General features: G+C 52.4%; 1 protein-coding gene across 2 annotated transcripts in view; it reads right to left on the minus strand.

Annotated features, from left to right (window-relative positions):
* SNX32 (sorting nexin 32) overlaps positions 1 to 18,052 on the minus strand; it is a 288,534-nt gene that overhangs the window by 70,906 nt on the left and 199,576 nt on the right. For both annotated transcript variants that reach the window (XM_085625843.1, XM_085625844.1), the window contains exon 12: positions 13,317 to 13,402. In XM_085625843.1, coding sequence (XP_085481969.1) covers positions 13,317 to 13,402 — 86 coding nt within the window. The remainder of the gene's footprint in view (positions 1 to 13,316; positions 13,403 to 18,052) is intronic.

Raw genomic sequence — 18,052 nt, forward strand, 5'->3', positions numbered from 1 at the left:
CAGTCCACGAACGTGCAGCTGAAGAATCATTTGATCAAACGTAACTACCCCACAACAAAACCCTCCCCCCCAAAACCAAAACCAAAAATAAAAATAAAAAGCAACCAAACCTTCCAGAAAAAACCCCTGCCCCACCTTTCCCAAACCCCACCCCTACCCACCCTGGCTCCGTGTCTCCCCCGTGGCCAAACCCAAGTTTAAGTCCCCGCTCCCTCTGGTTGTTCTGACAGTCGTAGCAATCTCAGATACCGGGGACATGTAACCTCCCTGAACTCAGAGGCTAGCAGCAACAGAAAGGGCCTCCACAATTCCCTGTACTTGTCCCCTTCCCCCGCCATAATTAGTGTCAATTTTTCCATTCCTAGAATAGACCACAAACGATGCAGCCAACCTATAAAAGTCGGTAACTGAGGTGTACGCCAGTGTGTAAGTATGTTCTGTACAGCGGACCCCAGAGCAATGGCCGTCAGTCTACCTCTGCGAGAGCGTAATGGGTAAGTCAATGGGTTCGGCAACCCCAAAAGCACATAGGCCGGGAAGCGTGGAACTTCAGTTTCCAGGTGAGCATCCACCTCGTCCAGCACCTGTTTCCAGTAAGCTTGGAGGAGAGGGCAGTCCCACAACACGTGCGTTAGGGTTCCCACTTGACCGCAACCCCTCCAGCACGTCGCCTCCCTAGAGCGGTCCATCTCGTGTATACGTTCTGGGGTGTAATACCAGTACGTTACTAGCTTCGTGAGAGTTTCAGTGAGCCCCATATGGTAAGCTGAATGCCGTGCCCTGTAGTATATGCCCTCCCACTCCTTAGAACTCAGTGTTCTCCCCAGTTCCCGCTCCCATCTGTGCCTGCTAGAGTTGTCGGTATGCATATGTTTGATCTGTAGTTGCTTGTAGAGGTCTGAGACGAGGTGTTTGTCTGAGGTGCGTGTAATAAGCCACCGCTCGTAAGGAGAGAAATGCCTGTCTGCCCTGGCACGCACCTGTGTCTGCAGCGTCCAGTGTCGCACCTGCATATATCTCAACCTTTCCCTCTCCGGCAGCCCGTAGACACTCTGCATCTGAACAAACGGGAGCACCCCACCCTCCCCATACACATGACACAGGGAGCGGCAGCCCGCCTCCCTCCAGGTGGCATAAGTAGCTTCTTCCAGACCCGGGGTGAAGTCAGGGTTGCCCGTCAGCGGGGTAAGCGGGGAAGGGAATGTGGTAAACTCGTGCGCAAGGTTAGTGGGGTCCCAAACCTCAAGGGGCACCCACGTGATGTGGGAGGCATACAAGTTACGGGGTCGATGCCCCTTGCGTAGGAACGGCACTTCTTGTAGAGGACGTGCAGCCACCGCCTGATCCTGAAACAACCAGTGTTTCTCCGACTCCCACTTGCTCCATTCCACCAGATACCGCAGTTGGGCCGCCTGGAAATAGAGTCTCAGATCAGGGACCCCGCGCCCCCCCGCCTCCGGAGCCAGCGTCACCAGTGCACGTCTCATTCGTGGCTTCCTCCCGTTCCAAATAAATCGGGATAGGTCCGACTGCATCAATCGGATCCACCTCTCCGGAGGGTGGAGCGGTATAGTGCGGAAGAGATACAGAATCTGCGGGAGGATGGTCATTTTCACCGCTGCAATTCTGCCCAGCCACGACAAGGGATAGTGCCGCCATCTGTCAAGCTCCCGGCGGATCTTATCTCGTAGCCGCGTATAGTTCATATGAACCACCCCGGGTAGTGACGGGGCTAGCTGAATCCCCAGGTATGGTATCGCGTCCTCCGCCCAACGCACGGGAAGCTGAGTTTGCAATTGATCACGGGTGGCCCGCGACAATGATAGGTCTAGGGCCAAGGATTTCCCCGCGTTTACTCGAAACCCGGCCGCACGGGCAAAGACCTGCAGGTCCGCCCAGCACGCCGGGAGAGCCGTCCTCGGGTCGGAGAGTGATATGAGGACATCGTCGGCGTATAGACTAATAGTGTGTACGTAGCCCCCAAACCTAATACCCGTAATCCTCGGGTTCTGGCGCATCCGCTGAGCCAACGGCTCCATATAGGGGGCAAAAAGGAGGGGAGACAGCGGACAACCCTGCCTCGTACCCCTCTCAATGCGAAATCTAGTGGAGGTGCACCCATTCACCCGAACGGCGGCAGTAGGGAAGCGGTAACAGTTAAAGACATGCGTGCGGAATCGGGTACCCAGTCCTGCCCTCTCTAAGACTTGTTTCAGGAATGGCCAGTGTACGCGATCGAATTCCTTTTCGGCATCAATGGCCAGCATCATGAACTCTCCCGGGACCCGGGTGGCCGTCTCTATAAGATGCAGAAGCCGCTTCGTGTTGTCTGTCGTCTGTCGCCCCGGGATAAAGCCCGCTTGGTCTGGGTCCGTGAGACCCGGCATGAGGGGCCCGAGGCGGGCCGCCAAAATCCCGGTATATAGTTTAAGATCAATATTGAGCAGTGAGATCGGGCGGTATGATCCGCATTGGGAGTTGTCTTTGCCGGGTTTGGGAATTACTGTTATAGACGCTTCCAGAAGGTCTCCTGGAATAGCGCCCTGAGTCGCAAAGGAGTTAAACAGCTTGGTAAGGAACGGGGCGAGCAGAGAGCAACATTTCTTGTAAAAGAGCGCGGAGAATCCGTCCGGTCCCGGGGCTTTCCCCAGTTTGAGCCTCGAAATAGCGGACACCACCTCCTCCACCCTGATGTTACTATCTAGATGAGCGGCCTGCTCACGAGACAATGCCGGCAGTGTGACTGAATCCAGGAAAGCCGTGCTGTCTGAATAGGCCAGCGGATCTGCCGCGTACAGGGACTCGTAGAAGGCCCGGAAAGTCTCCGCGATCTCCCCGTCCGTCGTCGCTTCCGTGCCGTCCTCCCGAGCTAATAGCCTGACTCCTTGCCGCTGACGAGCTTCCCTGAGCTTGTGAGCCAGCAGACGCCCGCACCTGTCTCCACCCGCATAGTAGGCATGGTGCAGCCTTAACGCTGCAAACTCCGCCCTGTCCTGATCAAGCGCTGCTAGCTGTTGACGAGCCCCCTTGAGTTGTCGCCACAGTCTCGGGGCCCCCGTCCTCTGGTGCATTCTCTCTAGTTCCCGCACTTGCTGAGTAAGCTCCTCCCATTTGCGTCCGCGCGCCCTATTGTCCGCTACCGAGATCGATATAAACTCCCCCCGAAGGACCGCTTTCAACGCCGCCCATTGTGTGGCAAGTGTTGTGTCTGTGTTGTCATTATGTGAGCAGTAGTCTCGTATGGCCTGGTGTATGCGCCGCACCACCTCATCTCTATGCAGGAGAGTGTCTCTAAGCCGCCACACCCTAGATAAAGGCTCGGCGGGTGGAAGGGTGAAGGTAGCTGTCACAGGGGCATGGTCTGATAGTGACGCCACCTCTATCGCCGCCGCGAGCGCCCGTGCAGACGACGCCTCCAAAATGTGGTCCAGTCTAGCATAGGTCTTATGCGCATTAGAATAAAAGGAGTATTCCCTGTCTCGGGGGTGAAAGGAGCGCCAGAGGTCGCATAATCCCAGGTCCTGCAGACGCGCAATCCCCTCCGGAGAGATGGCCCCCGTCTGGTGAGACCGCTGACTGGATCTATCTAGTATATTATCAAACACCAAATTAAGGTCCCCCCCTAATATAATATGGTGGTCAGGCGTAGTCGTGGCCTCCGTGAGTGCAGTATGCAGGAAGCGTTCAGATCCCTCGTTCGGGGCATAGACGGAGCCTATAGTAAACTGCATCCCCCCGATTGCAAAGCGATAAGTCAAGAGGCGCCCTTTGATCTCGGCAATCTTATGAAGGACCTCCCCTCGAAACCGCTGCGCCACCCCTGCAGTTTTAGTGGTCCCAGAAGAAAAGAGCTGAGTTGGGAATCGCCTCGAGCGGAGGCGAGAGCAGTCGCGCGCCAATAAGTGCGTTTCCTGCAGCAAGCAAATGTCCGCATGTGAGTTTTCTAGGTATGATAGGACAGTCTTACGCTTAACCGGGTTATTCAGACCCCGAACATTCAGGGTCAGCACCTTAAGGTTAGTGGGCGGCATAGTGTGTGGCACAATGGATGCGCAGCAAGCGAAGAACCCCCTGCAGTATCGCCCCGGAGTTCCTGAGTGGGGAGCCAGTGAGGAACCCAATCGTCCAAACAATCATCTCGACCCTAGGAGAGAAGCTGACACGGAGCCTCCCAACCCTCCTCCACCCCCCCCAACCAACCCCAACATAAGAAACACAATACCATACAAAGAGAGAACATTGAGTCCGTCACTCGTCCGTGACTGGTAAAGAGTCATTAAGGTATATCCGCCGATCGCGGAACGAAGCCCCCCCTCCTGCCAGGAAGCCAGAAACGAAGAATGTCCTCATACAGATACCACACGTGTCCGGGTCAGCCGTTATTAGAGCCTGAGAATTCCGTAGACACCGCCTCCAACGCCGACAGCCGGCCCTTCGAGATCTCCGCAGCCGGTGGCTTCTTAGGACGGCGCCGGCATCCCTGCTGCCGCCAGCGTGGTGCATCAGTCACAGACCCTGGCCCGAGGGTCGTGTCATCATTCCCCTCTTCTGGAAGGGTCTCCCCCAACAACCGGCTGGCCTCTGACAGAGAGCGCAACTGGTACAGTTTATCATCTTTTCGAAACACCAGACGGAAGGGGTGACCCCAGCTGTATGGAATGTTATTCTGTTGAAGATGTGTCGTGATAGGTTTGAACAGGCGTCGCTTCTGCAGCATGAGAGCGGACAGATCCTGGTACAGCACTGGTTTGTGAGCACGAAACTGTAAAGGATGGAGGCGGCGCGCTTTTTGCAATATCAACTCTTTGGTGCGATAGTCTGTCATGCACACCAGTATGTCCGGCGGGGGGGCCGATGGGGCCCTGGGAGGACCCACTCTGTGCACCCGGTTGATCTCCAGGTCAGCATCCGACGGTCGCTCCAGAATATGGTTGAATAGTTCCCTCACGTAACTGAAGAGGTCCTTAGAGTCCGCGTCCACCCCCACCCCTCGAATTCTAATGTTATGGCGGCGGGAGCGGTTTTCCAAATCGTCAAGGTGTACCTGGAGATCCACCTGTTGGTCGTGCAACCTGATGATCTCTTGTTGCAGGTTTGTTATTTCCTCGTCCCTGCCGTCGCTCTTGCTTTCCAGGCCCGCCACCCTCTCGCCGATGCTGTCCACATCACCACGCACCTCTTTAAGCTCCGACGCGAACTCTTGCTTGAGGGTTTGGATATCGCCCCTGAGCGCCGCGAACATGGACTCCAGAAAGGCCTTGGTAATGGGTTCCGAGCCCCCGTCGTCCGGTTTGCCTTTTCGCGGCCCTCCAGGTTCGGTCGCCGCCGCCATCTGGCTCATCGGGGACTTAGAAAAGAGCTCCTTGAGCGTTTTATCCTGCCTCTTTCGGGCCGTGGTCATAGTCGCCCCGCGGAGCCCCGTGCGGAGCTCCCAGGGGTCTCGCCCTCAGTCCTCAGGTCTTCCCTCGAGTGCACCATGCCCCGCTCAGCTCACTGTCGCAGTTCGGCCCTGGCGGCGCTACCGTCTCCGGTCCCTGCACGAGCGCCACGTCGCCGGTGGGCCTCTTGATCTCTGCCGGTATGAGCGTGTTCACCAGTCCTGGCCCCAGAACCCGGACGGCAGACGGCTACATGTCCTCCACCACATGTCGCGTCCGCCTGTAGTTGGCCGTCGGGAAGGCCTCAGCCAGGTACCCGCCTCACCGCCAGCCCGGGCCCGCCGCAGAAGGCGAGGACTCCCGCACTACGCTGCCCAGCCCTTCATGTCCCGTGCCGCCAGGGTGCGAACTCCGTGCTTCCCCCAGCCGCGACACCAGGCCTATGCACCGTGTTAGGGCGAGGGGGGGGTGTAACGCCCTGAACGTCTCAGGATCGTTTAACAGACACGATAATGAGAACGCAACCACTTGTGAAGGTTTAGTTATTTTAATGAAGGCAAAAACAATACAAGGAATAAACAAAGGTTATAGTCACTGGAATCCTTCAGGCTAAGTACGCTACCAGCCCACAGCACGGATGGTCCTACCCGTCCTCTGCATAATCGCCGATCCCGGCGTATGCCAACAGAGGGCAGAAATGAAATGGCCGACAATGCCAATCGGTAGGCTGTGAGGGGCACGAAGAGTGTTGGGGAGAATCGAGGAGTCAGGGAAACACCCAGCCGGGGTCTCTACCTGAAGGGATCAGCCGCTCAACCTCTTCCTCAGACTGCACCGGGACGCAGAGTCACCTCCTGGTGATGCGTCACCGATACCCCAATCACAAGCAAAGAAGACTGAACCGAGAGCAGCCGCTCGATCGATCCTGTGGACTTCCGAGTCTGTAACGCGGCAAACACCTCCTGGTGTGCGTTACAGCTGGCAGTCCCTGTATCTCTGGTCGGGCTGGGAGTTACGACTCCAACCAGCAAAAGCGCCACTGCGCTTTGACTCAGCCGAGTCAAAAAGCGAAGCTCAATGGTTATCTGGTAGAGCTTCCGGGTCCTTCACAGGTGACGATGGGGCAAGACACGGCCCAGGGAGTAACGACTCGACCTACCTCCGTTCTTGCCTTACTGGAGCACCACTCCGGAACACTGCTCTTCACTAAGCAGGTACGTCGGTGTAAACACAATATCCGACAGCGTTGTACCTCCCGGTTCCTCCCTTTATAGGGCGTGTTTTCCTTGAGTTATGTAACAGCTCTCCTGTTTACATAAGGGCGTGTTTTCCTTGAGTTATGTAACAGCTCTCCTGTTTACATAAGGGCATGTTTTCCTTGAGTTATGTAACAGCTCTCCTGTTTACATAAGGGCGTGTTTTCCTTGAGTTATGTAACAGCTCTCCTGTTTACATAAGGGCGTGTTTTCCTCCCCTCGCATGACAGGAATTCTTGACAGTACATCCTCCCTCTCAGCGGCTCCCCACGGGTTCAGCGCTGGCAGGAAAACGCCGATGGAACAAGGAGACCAAGCGCGGAGCATGAACCCCTTCAGCCGGTTCCCATGACTGCTCCTCCGGGCCATAGCCTTTCCACGCAACCAGGTACCACAGCTTCCCCCTGCGCCATTTGGACGCCCGTATGCCCGACACTTCATACTCCACCTCCGACTCCACGCATACCGGCCTAGGTGTCCCAGACGGCTTGGAGGGTGCTGGTTTGAGCAATGATACATGAAAGACAGGGTGTATCCGCAATGACTGGGGCAAGCACACCTTCACGTTCACGGGACCCATACACTTGGTAATTCGATAGGGGCCCATGTACTTGGGATGGAACACACTGTTCTTTCGAAACCTCATGTTTCTTGTGGATATCCAGACGTAGTCTCCAGTGCGGTACAGTGGCCCGGGCCTTCTCTTCCTGTCTGCCGCAGCCTTGTATCTTCTCTTGGCCTCTATTAGGACAGCCCTTGAGCGCATCAACGTGTCTTTTATGTGTGCCACCCTGTCCGCTGTGGCGGGAATCCTGTCCTCTCTGAACGGATGTAGAAATGGCAAGAACCTGGGATGTTGGCCATAGTTGCTATAGAACGGAGATGACTGTGTGGAGCTGTGAGTGGCGTTGTTATAGGCTATCTCTGCAACCCATAGCAAGTCGACCCATTCTTCCCTGCCCTGGTCCACAAAACATCGCAGATACTGTTTGAGCGTTTGGTTCAGGCGCTCGGTTTGGCCGTCCGTTTGAGGGTGGTAGCTGGTGGACAGGGCGGTCTTAACATGCAGCGCAGTGCACCAAGTCTTCCAGAATTGCGCAGTAAACTGCGACCCCCGGTCCGACACGATCACCCCAGGTAATCATGCAGTCGTACCACATTCTTTAGGAGTAGTGACGCCGATTCCCCGGCCCTAGGGACTCTCTTGCAGGGGATGAAGTGCCCCATTTTCGTCAAGTAATCCACCACCACCAGTATTGCCGTCATCCCCTGGTCTACCGGTAGGCCCACCACGAAGTCCAGTGATATGCTATCCCATGGTCTATCCGGGGTCGGAAGTGGATGTAAGAGCCCTTGGGTTCGGCCATGGTCGGCCTTCATGGTAGCACACGTAGGACACTCCTGTCCCCACCTCCTGACATCCACTCTCATGGTTGGCCACCAGAATTGCCGTCCCATGCTAGCCACCGTTTTTTCAAAGCCCAAATGACCTGCGCATGGAGAGTCATGGCACCAGATGAATGCTTGTTTCCTTAGCCTAGGCGTGGGTATCAATAGGCACCTGCCCTTCAGGGGGATCCCGTCCTTCAGCTGCCATTCTCTGTGACTGAGGAGCCACCTCCGCCATGCGAATGACCTGATCCCTCTCTTTATTCCCCTCAGGAAAGTATCCGGTTGGATAACCCCCAATACCATCCTCGGGGAAATGATGGAATGCTCGGTCGCAGGCAATGGTTCCTTAACTGCAGATTGACGGGACAGGGCGTCCGCCTTCCGGTTTTCCGTCCCCGGCCGATATGTGATGCGGAAGTTGAACCCCGCAAAGAAGATCATCCACCGCAGCTGTCTGGGAGAAAGGTGTCTTGTGGCCGTCATGAACTGTAGGTTCCGATGGTCTGTGTACACCGATACCACATGTCTTGCCCCCATCAACCAATGCCTCCATTCGGTGAAGGCGTCCTTGATTGCGAGAAGCTCCTTCTCCGCAATATGGTAGTTGCGTTCGGCGTCGTTGAGTTTGCGGGACATGTACGCAACGGGATGAAGCACCCCTGTGTCGTGGTTGCGTTGGGACAAGATAGCCCCCAGCGCCACATCCGATGCGTCCGCTTCCACCACGTAGGGGAGATCCGGATCGGGGTGAGCCAACACCGGCGCCTTACCAAAGGCGCTTTTCAGGGCCTCAAAGGCTTTGTTCGCTTCAGGGGACCAGACAAACTCCTTGGACTTCCTCAGTAGCTGTGTGATTGGGGCCACCAATCCTGAAAATCCATCTATAAACCGCCTGTAAAAGTTGGCGAAGCCAATGAAACTTTGGACGTCCTTCACGCTTTCGTTCTGCCATCTCCTGTCCCTCTGGACTCAGCATCACTCCGAGGAATTCCACGGATGTGACGTGGAAGTCACACTTGCTGAGTTTACAAAACAGCATGTTTTCCCTCAGCTTTTGGAGCACAGCTTTGACATGGTGTACGTGCTCCTCCACACTGGACGAATAGATGAGGATGTCGTCGATATATACGACCACGTAGATATCCAACTCCTCTCTGAATACCTCATTCAAAAAGTACTGAAAGGCTGCCGGGGCGTTGCACAGACCGAACGGCATGACGAGGTACTCAAAAAGGCCGAACCTGGTCTTAAAGGCGGTCTTCCACTCGTCTCCGTCCCTCATGCGCACCAGATGGTATGCCCCTTTCAAATCCAACTTGGTGTAGATACGAGCTTTCTTGACCTGTTCCAGAAGTACACTGATGAGAGGCAAGGGGTACCGATTCTTTACGGTTATCGCATTCAATGCCCTAAAGTCCACACAGGCTCTCAGCTCCCCATTAGCCTTCGGGATGAAGAAGAGTGGCGAGGCGGCCGGAGACTTGGACGGGCGGATGAATCCTAGCTTGAGGAGTTTATCCAGGTACCCCCGGAGATGCACGTTTTCAGGCTCCGTCAGGGCATACAGCCTGCCGCTGGGAACGCTGGCCCCTGGCACCAGGTCGATCTGGCAGTCAAACTGTCTATGTGGTGGTAGCACTTCCGCCTTCACTTCATCAAACACATCCTCAAAACTGTGATAAGCCTGGGGGAGAGCCACATCTTTTTCTGCCGCTGTAGCCACCGTCTGACTCCCGCTCTCATCTGCGTCAAGGGATTCCGTTCTTATTCCACAATGCAGGATGCAATACGGTGACGTCAGTTCGATGCGATGTGTTGGCCAATCCACAGAGGGGTTGTGTTTCTGTAGCCACGGCAATCCCAAAATGACGCCATATTGGGGCGCTCGGATGATGTTAAAATCGATTTGTTCCAAATGGTTCCTCCCACATCTCATCGGAAGGACCCCCGTGTGCTGCCCGATGGGCCCCGTCACCAATCGCCTTCCGTCTACAGCATAGACGTCTTCGGGTACAGCTTTGGGAAGAAGCACTAGCCCTAGCCTGCATGCCTCGTTGTGGTCCATAAACATGCCAGTGGCCCCTGAATCCACCATGGCCACAACGGGTATCCACTGGTCATGCACTCCCACGTGCACCGTGAGAAACAGGTGTCGTTGTCCCTTAGTGACCGAGTTGGAAAGTGAAGGGATGGATGAGTGACTCCGAGATGCCCCTTCTTTGGTCTGGGAGTCCTCTAGTTTTCCGCCGGTACGTCCACCACGGCTGTTACCGACCGGTTGGCCCGATAACGTGACGTCTTCGGTTTGGCAGGGCATTCACGTACGTAGTGGCCTTTTTTGCCACAATATAGGCACAATCCTTGTTTACGGCGTGACTCTTTCTCCGTGGCTGTGAGGCTCGCTCGTATTGCGCCGATGTCCATGGGTTCTCCCTTGGATGCGGTGGAAGTTTCAGGACTTCCCACTGTCACATAGGATGGAAGGGAGTTTCCTTTTCTCCCATGATCCCCCTTTCTTTCACTTAGCCTATGTTCCAGCCGTAATACCAGGTTGATAAGGCCCTCACATGTCTTGGGTTGTGGGTCAATATGAGCCACGGCGTCCTTGAGCTCATCGCACAGCCCGTGATGGAAGAGCGCCGTCTGTTTAGCAACAGGCCACTTGGTTTCCGCAACCAGCCTTCGGAACGCGTTGAGATACTGCACCAGGTCGTTGGATCCCTGTCTCAACTCAAGCATTTCACGGTCCGCCATGTACGAGTCAGCCCTTCTGTCGAAGACTTTCAGGAATTCCTCGCGAAAAGCACCCCAATCACATAAGATGGGGTCGTCCCTGCTCACCAGAGGTACGGCCCATTGTGCCGCGTTTCCAGCCAAATAGGATATAAGGAAAGCCACACGAGCCTGACTCGTGGGGAACGCCCTTGGTTTGCACGATAAATGTAGCGCCACTTGTGTGAGGAATACCTGCACTGTGTTAGGATCCCCATTGTACCTCTCTGGTGTTGCCAAGGGGACGGCTACCGGCATTTCCACTACCACCGCAGGGGTCTGGTTCGTGAGGGAGGTGCTGGGCGTGAGCGGGTCCAATTGGATAGCATCCAGTCTGGCTTTTACATCGGCTGTTTCTTGCCTGGAGGCAGCCAATTCAATTTGCACGGTCGCTAAAGCAGCCAGCACATCATCAAGTGTTGCCATGTCTGTTATCGACCGGGAGACAGTTAGTGTTATTAAGGTCGGATATTTTGTAACGCCCTGAACGTCTCAGGATCGTTTAACAGACACGATAATGAGAACGCAACCACTTGTGAAGGTTTAGTTATTTTAATGAAGGCAAAAACAATACAAGGAATAAACAAAGGTTATAGTCACTGGAATCCTCCAGGCTAAGTACGTTACCAGCCCACAGCACGGATGGTCCTACCCGTCCTCTGCATATACGCCGATCCCGGCGTATGCCAACAGAGGGCAGAAATGAAATGGCCGACAATGCCAATCGGTAGGCTGTGAGGGGCACGAAGAGTGTTGGGGAGAATCGAGGAGTCAGGGAAACACCCAGCCGGGGTCTCTACCTGAAGGGAGCAGCCGCTCAACCTCTTCCTCAGACTGCACCGGGACGCGGAGTCACCTCCTGGTGATGCGTCACCGATACCCCAATCACAAGCAAAGAAGACTGAACCGAGAGCAGCCGCTCGATCGATCCTGTGGACTTCCGAGTCTGTAACGCGGCAAACACCTCCTGGTGTGCGTTACTGCTGGCAGTCCCTGTATCTCTGGTCGGGCTGGGAGTTACGACTCCAACCAGCAAAAGCGCCACTGCGCTTTGACTCAGCCGAGTCAAAAAGCGAAGCTCAATGGTTATCCGGTAGAGCTTCCGGGTCCTTCACAGGTGACGATGGGGCAAGACACGGCCCAGGGAGTAACGACTCGACCTACCTCCGTTCTTGCCTTACTGGAGCACCACTCCGGAACACTGCTCTTCACTAAGCAGGTACGTCGGTGTAAACACAATATCCGACAGCGTTGTACCTCCCGGTTCCTCCCTTTATAGGGCGTGTTTTCCTTGAGTTATGTAACAGCTCTCCTGTTTACATAAGGGCGTGTTTTCCTTGAGTTATGTAACAGCTCTCCTGTTTACATAAGGGCGTGTTTTCCTTGAGTTATGTAACAGCTCTCCTGTTTACATAATGGCGTGTTTTCCTTGAGTTATGTAACAGCTCTCCTGTTTACATAAGGGCGTGTTTTCCTCCCCTCGCATGACAGGAATTCTTGACAGGGGGCGCTCCTCCAGCCCAGCTCTCCCCCACGGCACACCCGGCCCACGCCGCCGAGGGGCGACACCCCCTCCGAGGTCACACGCTGCCGCCTGCTCCCCAGAGCCTCCGGGACAGAGTTCGGTGTGCGCGCCGAGTGCAGGCCCCCAGCCTCTGGGGCCACGCGCCGAACGCCAACAGCCCTCCGAGCCGATCACACCACCATGCGGGGGGAGGCGCGCAAAGGATCTCCCGCTCACCTTCAGTGGGCTATGGCGCCCTCCCCACCGGCTCTTATGCTGTCCTCGGCCGCGTCTCCGCCGGAGCCTCCCGGGCACCACCACCGTCCGCCACAGTCGGGCCAATCGTCACTCGGCCTCCACTTCTCCCGTCCGGACTCCAGCGCTCCAGCTAGGTTGCGCCCTCCGCTGCCGGCGGCGCCCCGCCTCACCACCACTCTGGTCCGGCTGCGAGTCTTCCCGCAAGCTGATCCCGCTCCGTCCGGGCACCACGTCGCTCCCCCACTGCCCGGGGGTTCCGCTCTGAACCGGCTGGGGCCCCCCCCGCTCGCCACACGACCCAAGGTCCGGGCCACCGCCGTCAGCACCCCGGTCTCCGGGCCTCGTGTCGGCCCTGCCTCCTCCGGCGCCGCGTCGGCCGTGAGCGCCGCCTCCTCCGGATCGTGAACCAGGCAGCCCCCGATCCCAGTGAGCCAGTTCTGTCGAGCCCCCGGTGACCTCCGGTCTTCAAGAGCGCTGATCCGGCACTGGTAGGGCTATTTAACGGCCGGACGGCCGGTGCTTACTCTGACCCTGGCGGGAGCTCCGGAGCAGGACGACTGCTCACGCCGCCATCTTGGCTCCGCCCCCAACATTGCCAGTTTAATAGAATTGTGAAAAATTTTGAGGGGGATTTCCTTTTCTACACTGGGGGGGCGCGGAATTAAAAAGTTTGAAGACCACTGCCCTAGGGTATACGTGCACTTTACAAATCGCATTAACATAACATCCTAATACACACAAATCCTTTACCATTACCTTGGCATGTTTCAGCTCCAGTTCCGCCAACTCAATCAAGTTCTTTTTGAAGGCAGTTACTCTCCGCGCCTTGAAGTCTGTTAACTCTGCCAAGTGTAAAAGATAAGAGGATTTAAGTAATCTGGAGTGTATCTTGGCTCTAATAATCCCACTTAACCATTACTATCATCGCTACTACCTTACACATAATTTAAACAAAGGCAAGGATTTTTTTAGTGAGGAAACAGTGTGCATCAATACTCACAAGGAACACAAATCGACCCAATGACCCTGAGAACCTGGGTAGTGAGTATACGAACACACAAAAATTGGTTCCTTTGGGTAAACTTAGGTTCAACACTTTAGGGTGATTGTATGGCTTGGGAAACTAACCAGTCATGCCACAAATGAACTTGTTAAAGGACATTATTCCAGAATAAGCCTATAAAAAATGTAATACCATTGACATAAGGGGCCTACAACTAAGCAGTATGCATTAAGTAAATATAGTTACTTAACTATTAAAAAACATACCGACTGCAATGAAAACAGACATAAGTGAATCAGCACTATTCTAAAATGTGCACATGTATGATTTGCGTGAGAAAGAAGTGGTGAAGTACACACAAATGGGAAAAAAACAATGTCTGCCACTTTCATTTATTCAAGGGTACATACAACTGTGAACTGCGTTGGTCCTAGTAATTAGAATAGATGCAATAATGTTTCAAAACTATTGTCCTTTTCCCTACTTAATGTAAAAAATCTATGAAATATTTATGAAATACTTTGCTACTGTTATCTTGTGGACAATATGTTGATTCCTGAACAACTGAGATCTTTATTGATTTTGTTGTATACCTTAGTTTAAAGCTACATAGGACGCTGTCTTTGTATTTTTCAGCTCTATATTTATACACTCTAACCTGTCTAGGTATCATTACAAAATGAATGTAAACATGATTTGAATATAGCAAACCAATATCAACCCATTTGTTTTTTTTAAATATGGCATCTTGTTTATTACCCTTTAGTATGGATTACCCATTTGATGGTTTGGTGTTATTGGTGTCATTAACGTATATCATCTTACTATGGCTACTATAAGTTTTGATTTATACTATTTTGAGAGGAATGAGACTCACCCAGAATGGTAGGCTGAACAAATCGATTTTGTTTTCAGAACCCTATTGCCAGGAACTATTTTTACTTTCTAGTTGTGTAATATGAGTATTAGAATGGCTGACATCTGCTCCCAGTCTATGTTGTAATGCACTGGATCATATTATGTTATGTTATGTTATGTTATTTATTCTTTTGTATAGCGCAACGGTTACTCAAAAAGAGTGTCCCGGCGCTTTTAGGTAAGGGGAACAGATTTCAGAATAACACAACACAGCTAAAAGAGGTTAAAAGATAAACAAAAAGAAAGCAAAACTACTGGCAGACCTATTGGGAAAACAGCCAGGTTTTGAGACCTCTTCTAAAATCAAGGAGAGTAGACGCCCCCCGCAAAGGGAGCGGTAGTGCATTCCACATCTGTGGGGCCAACAGACTGAAAGAGCGGCCCCCAAGGCGAGCCCTCTTCACACGCGGAACAGCCGCCAAAAGTAGAGATTCTGACCTCAACGAGCGAGTCGGATGGTAAAAGGTCAGTCTCTTTTGGAGATGTTTAGCTCCCACAGCATGGAGCGCTTTGTAGGCCAAGGTCAGCGCCTTAAAGGCAATCCGTTTGCGGATGGGTAGCCAGTGTAACGTCACCAACAACCCAGAGGCGCTGGCCCGTCTACTTAGGCCAAAGATGGCCCTGGCCGCCGCGTTCTGTGCAACTTGAAGCCTTTGTAGCAGATACTCTGGCAGGCCCAGGTAAAGAATGTTGGCATAATCCAACCTGGAGCCTATCAGAGCCTGCACCGTCAGCCTCCTGTGCTCCTCGGACAAGAGAGGCAAGAACCTCCGCAGCATTTTTAACAGGCCGAAGCAAGTGCCGGTTACCCCCAAGATCTGGGCTTTCATCGTCAGCCCCTTGTCCATCTTAACCCCCAAGTTTTTAGCCATGGGAGAAGAGCCGGACGGAGGGAACATGTCGATGGGCCACCAGGCCTGCCAGCTAGGCTCCGTATCGCACCCGAAGAAGAGTACCTCCGATTTGTCGGAAATGCACTTGAGGCTGTTCAGTTGGAACCATGCGAACACAGCCCCAAGGCAGTTCTGGATACTCTCCCCGTCAAAGTCAGCCCCTTTCTCGCAAGAGAAGAGGAGCTGGGTGTCATCGGCATACGACACGATCCGGGCACCAAATGACTCCGCCACCGCCGCCAAAGGGGTCATAAAGATGTTAAAAAGGGTCGGGCTCAATATAGAGCCCTGAGGGACCCCGACTCCCAGAGGCGGCATTACGGCGGTGTCAGATGATGTCCAGATCGTTTGCCGGCGACCGGCCAAAAAGGAAGAAAACCATTTGAGCACCGTCCCCCGCAGACCAATCTCAAAGAGTCTTGCGAGCAGGCCCTCATGGGGGACGGTGTCGAAAGCCGCCGACAAGTCCAACAACACCAGCATGACTTTGCCCCCGGTATCCAACACCCCTTTAATGGTTTCAGAAACCTCAAGGAGCGCGGTCTCGGTGCTGCGATGTGAACGGAAGCCCGACTGGGAGTCATGTAAGATCTCATGGGACTCCAGAAAATTGGAGAGCACCGACTGAACGTGCTTCTCCAGAATTTTTACAAGAGCCGGCAGCAACGAAATTGGCCTGTAATTGGCTGGGGCTTTCGGGTCAAGTCCCGGCTTTTTAAGCAACGGGATGACCATTGCCTGCTTCCATACTGGCGGCACCTCTCCCAGACTCAACGAGAGGTTGAGAAGAGGGTGCGCCAGCGGATTAACCACCTCCGCCAGTTTACCCAGGAGCTTAGCAGGGCAGGGGTCAAGCGGAGACCCAGATTTTAAATTGCCCATAAGCGCTAGAGAAGCTGAGGCTGGCAGAGATGGAAACTCAGCCAATAAGGAGCCCTGCACAACTGGGGGAGACGAGTAATCTATATTACATAGATTTAGATTATTAGAACTGTGAGTATTTATGTAATTCGATTCTCTTCCCCTATGGATATAAGCTGAACAAAACTATATCGAAGTGGTAGGCCAATATTTTATACATGCTGGATGCAAACTTCTAGTTACAACCAGAAGGATGCTGGTGGATGCAAGGAAAGCTAATATAGTCATGCATAAAAGCAGTAATGGCGCCTGAGGAAAAGTTCAGTATAAATGCAGTTAAAATCCTAGGGAAATTATAATAAGACAGTTCAGGCAATCTTGGGGATCACAGTGGGTATTTTGGGACAATTCTGACTTTTTCTAAATATTTAACCATTTATAAATATATCATTGTATACTTTATACATATTTTCTAGAAGCCGTAGCATGGGTTTTTCTCACTATTTGGATATCTTCAATTAGGATGTAGGCAGTGGTTAATTTGTAAAATAAAAAGTGCAGGCGCTCTCCTCAGGAGGCAGCGCTAACAGGAGAAATGTGCTGGTGCAAACTGCCTCCTGACTAGAGCTCAGGCAGTTATTATGCTGGAGCGAACTTGGCCTAATGGCTAGAGCTGCCGATTACGGAGCTGGGGAACCAGGTTCAAGTCTCGGGCGTGGCTCAACATCCTGTGATTCTGGGGAAAATCACATACCTTCTAAAATGAGTGTGTCCTTAATTGGTGCTATAAGCACCGATGCTGAGGATTAGGTGCCAGTGCTAAGCACCGGCTCAAATTAAGAACTGGATGTAGGTAAACCATACTTGGGAAGTGTGTTTTCTTTTTATTCTTGACAGCCCTGAGAAAGCAGCAGGATGTTGCAAGACACATATTGTCTATTGTTATGGCTATGAAGTTATAATAGAAAGTAATATTGGAGCGAACATGGATTGAACAAAAGTTAATAGACAACTGAGTACTTTACATTTGGATGAATAAGAATAAACTGGACATTCTTTTAAAAATACTTTGACAACAGTGCTTCAATTTTAAAAACAGGTATGACTGTGATATGTACAGCATAAGGAAACATGGTGTAAATTTGTGACTGTCCCAATAGACCTGGACCAAATCGCGACTCCCCAAAAATGAACACTTAAACATTTGCATGCAGTCTGGATATAGTTCTAAATTTGCATCCACATGATGTCGGACTGTTACTAAAAGTAAATCTTTGCACTGTACATATATTTGACATTTTTTTGAGCATTGTATTATGTTTCGTTTTACTAGTTCATAATGCTAACTCCAGATTATGCTTTTTTGCAAGTTTAAGATTATTTTATTCATTTATTTTGGTGCCACGACTCACTTTTATATAAGGTTTTTATGAATGCACACCATACAAGGTTGAAAAAAAAATCTTTGCATATTTCAACCAATATTCAGTTTTCTGAATTCTACATTGTTTTATGAATCACTGATCTGATTGTCTGATTGATTGATGTCAAGTCTTTAGTATGAAATATGTTGGTTTTTTAATTGTTTTCTCATTCAAAGCAAAGTATATAAATGACTTTGACCACAAAGTTAGAGACTCATTGATCCAAAAAATTGCCAGTGTTTTCTCTTATTTCCCTGAGCTCCAGTTTAGTATCTAATTCCCTCTCTTGATACTTAACTGAGACCCATCCAATGGTATTAAGATTTTGTCCACTAAATCTGTTACAAATTGTTTATTGCAATTTCACCATTTCCCACCTGTGTGGACATTTAC

The sequence above is a fragment of the Triturus cristatus genome, chromosome 9, assembly GCF_964204655.1.
Source record: "Triturus cristatus chromosome 9, aTriCri1.1, whole genome shotgun sequence".
Taxonomy (NCBI): domain Eukaryota; kingdom Metazoa; phylum Chordata; class Amphibia; order Caudata; family Salamandridae; genus Triturus; species Triturus cristatus.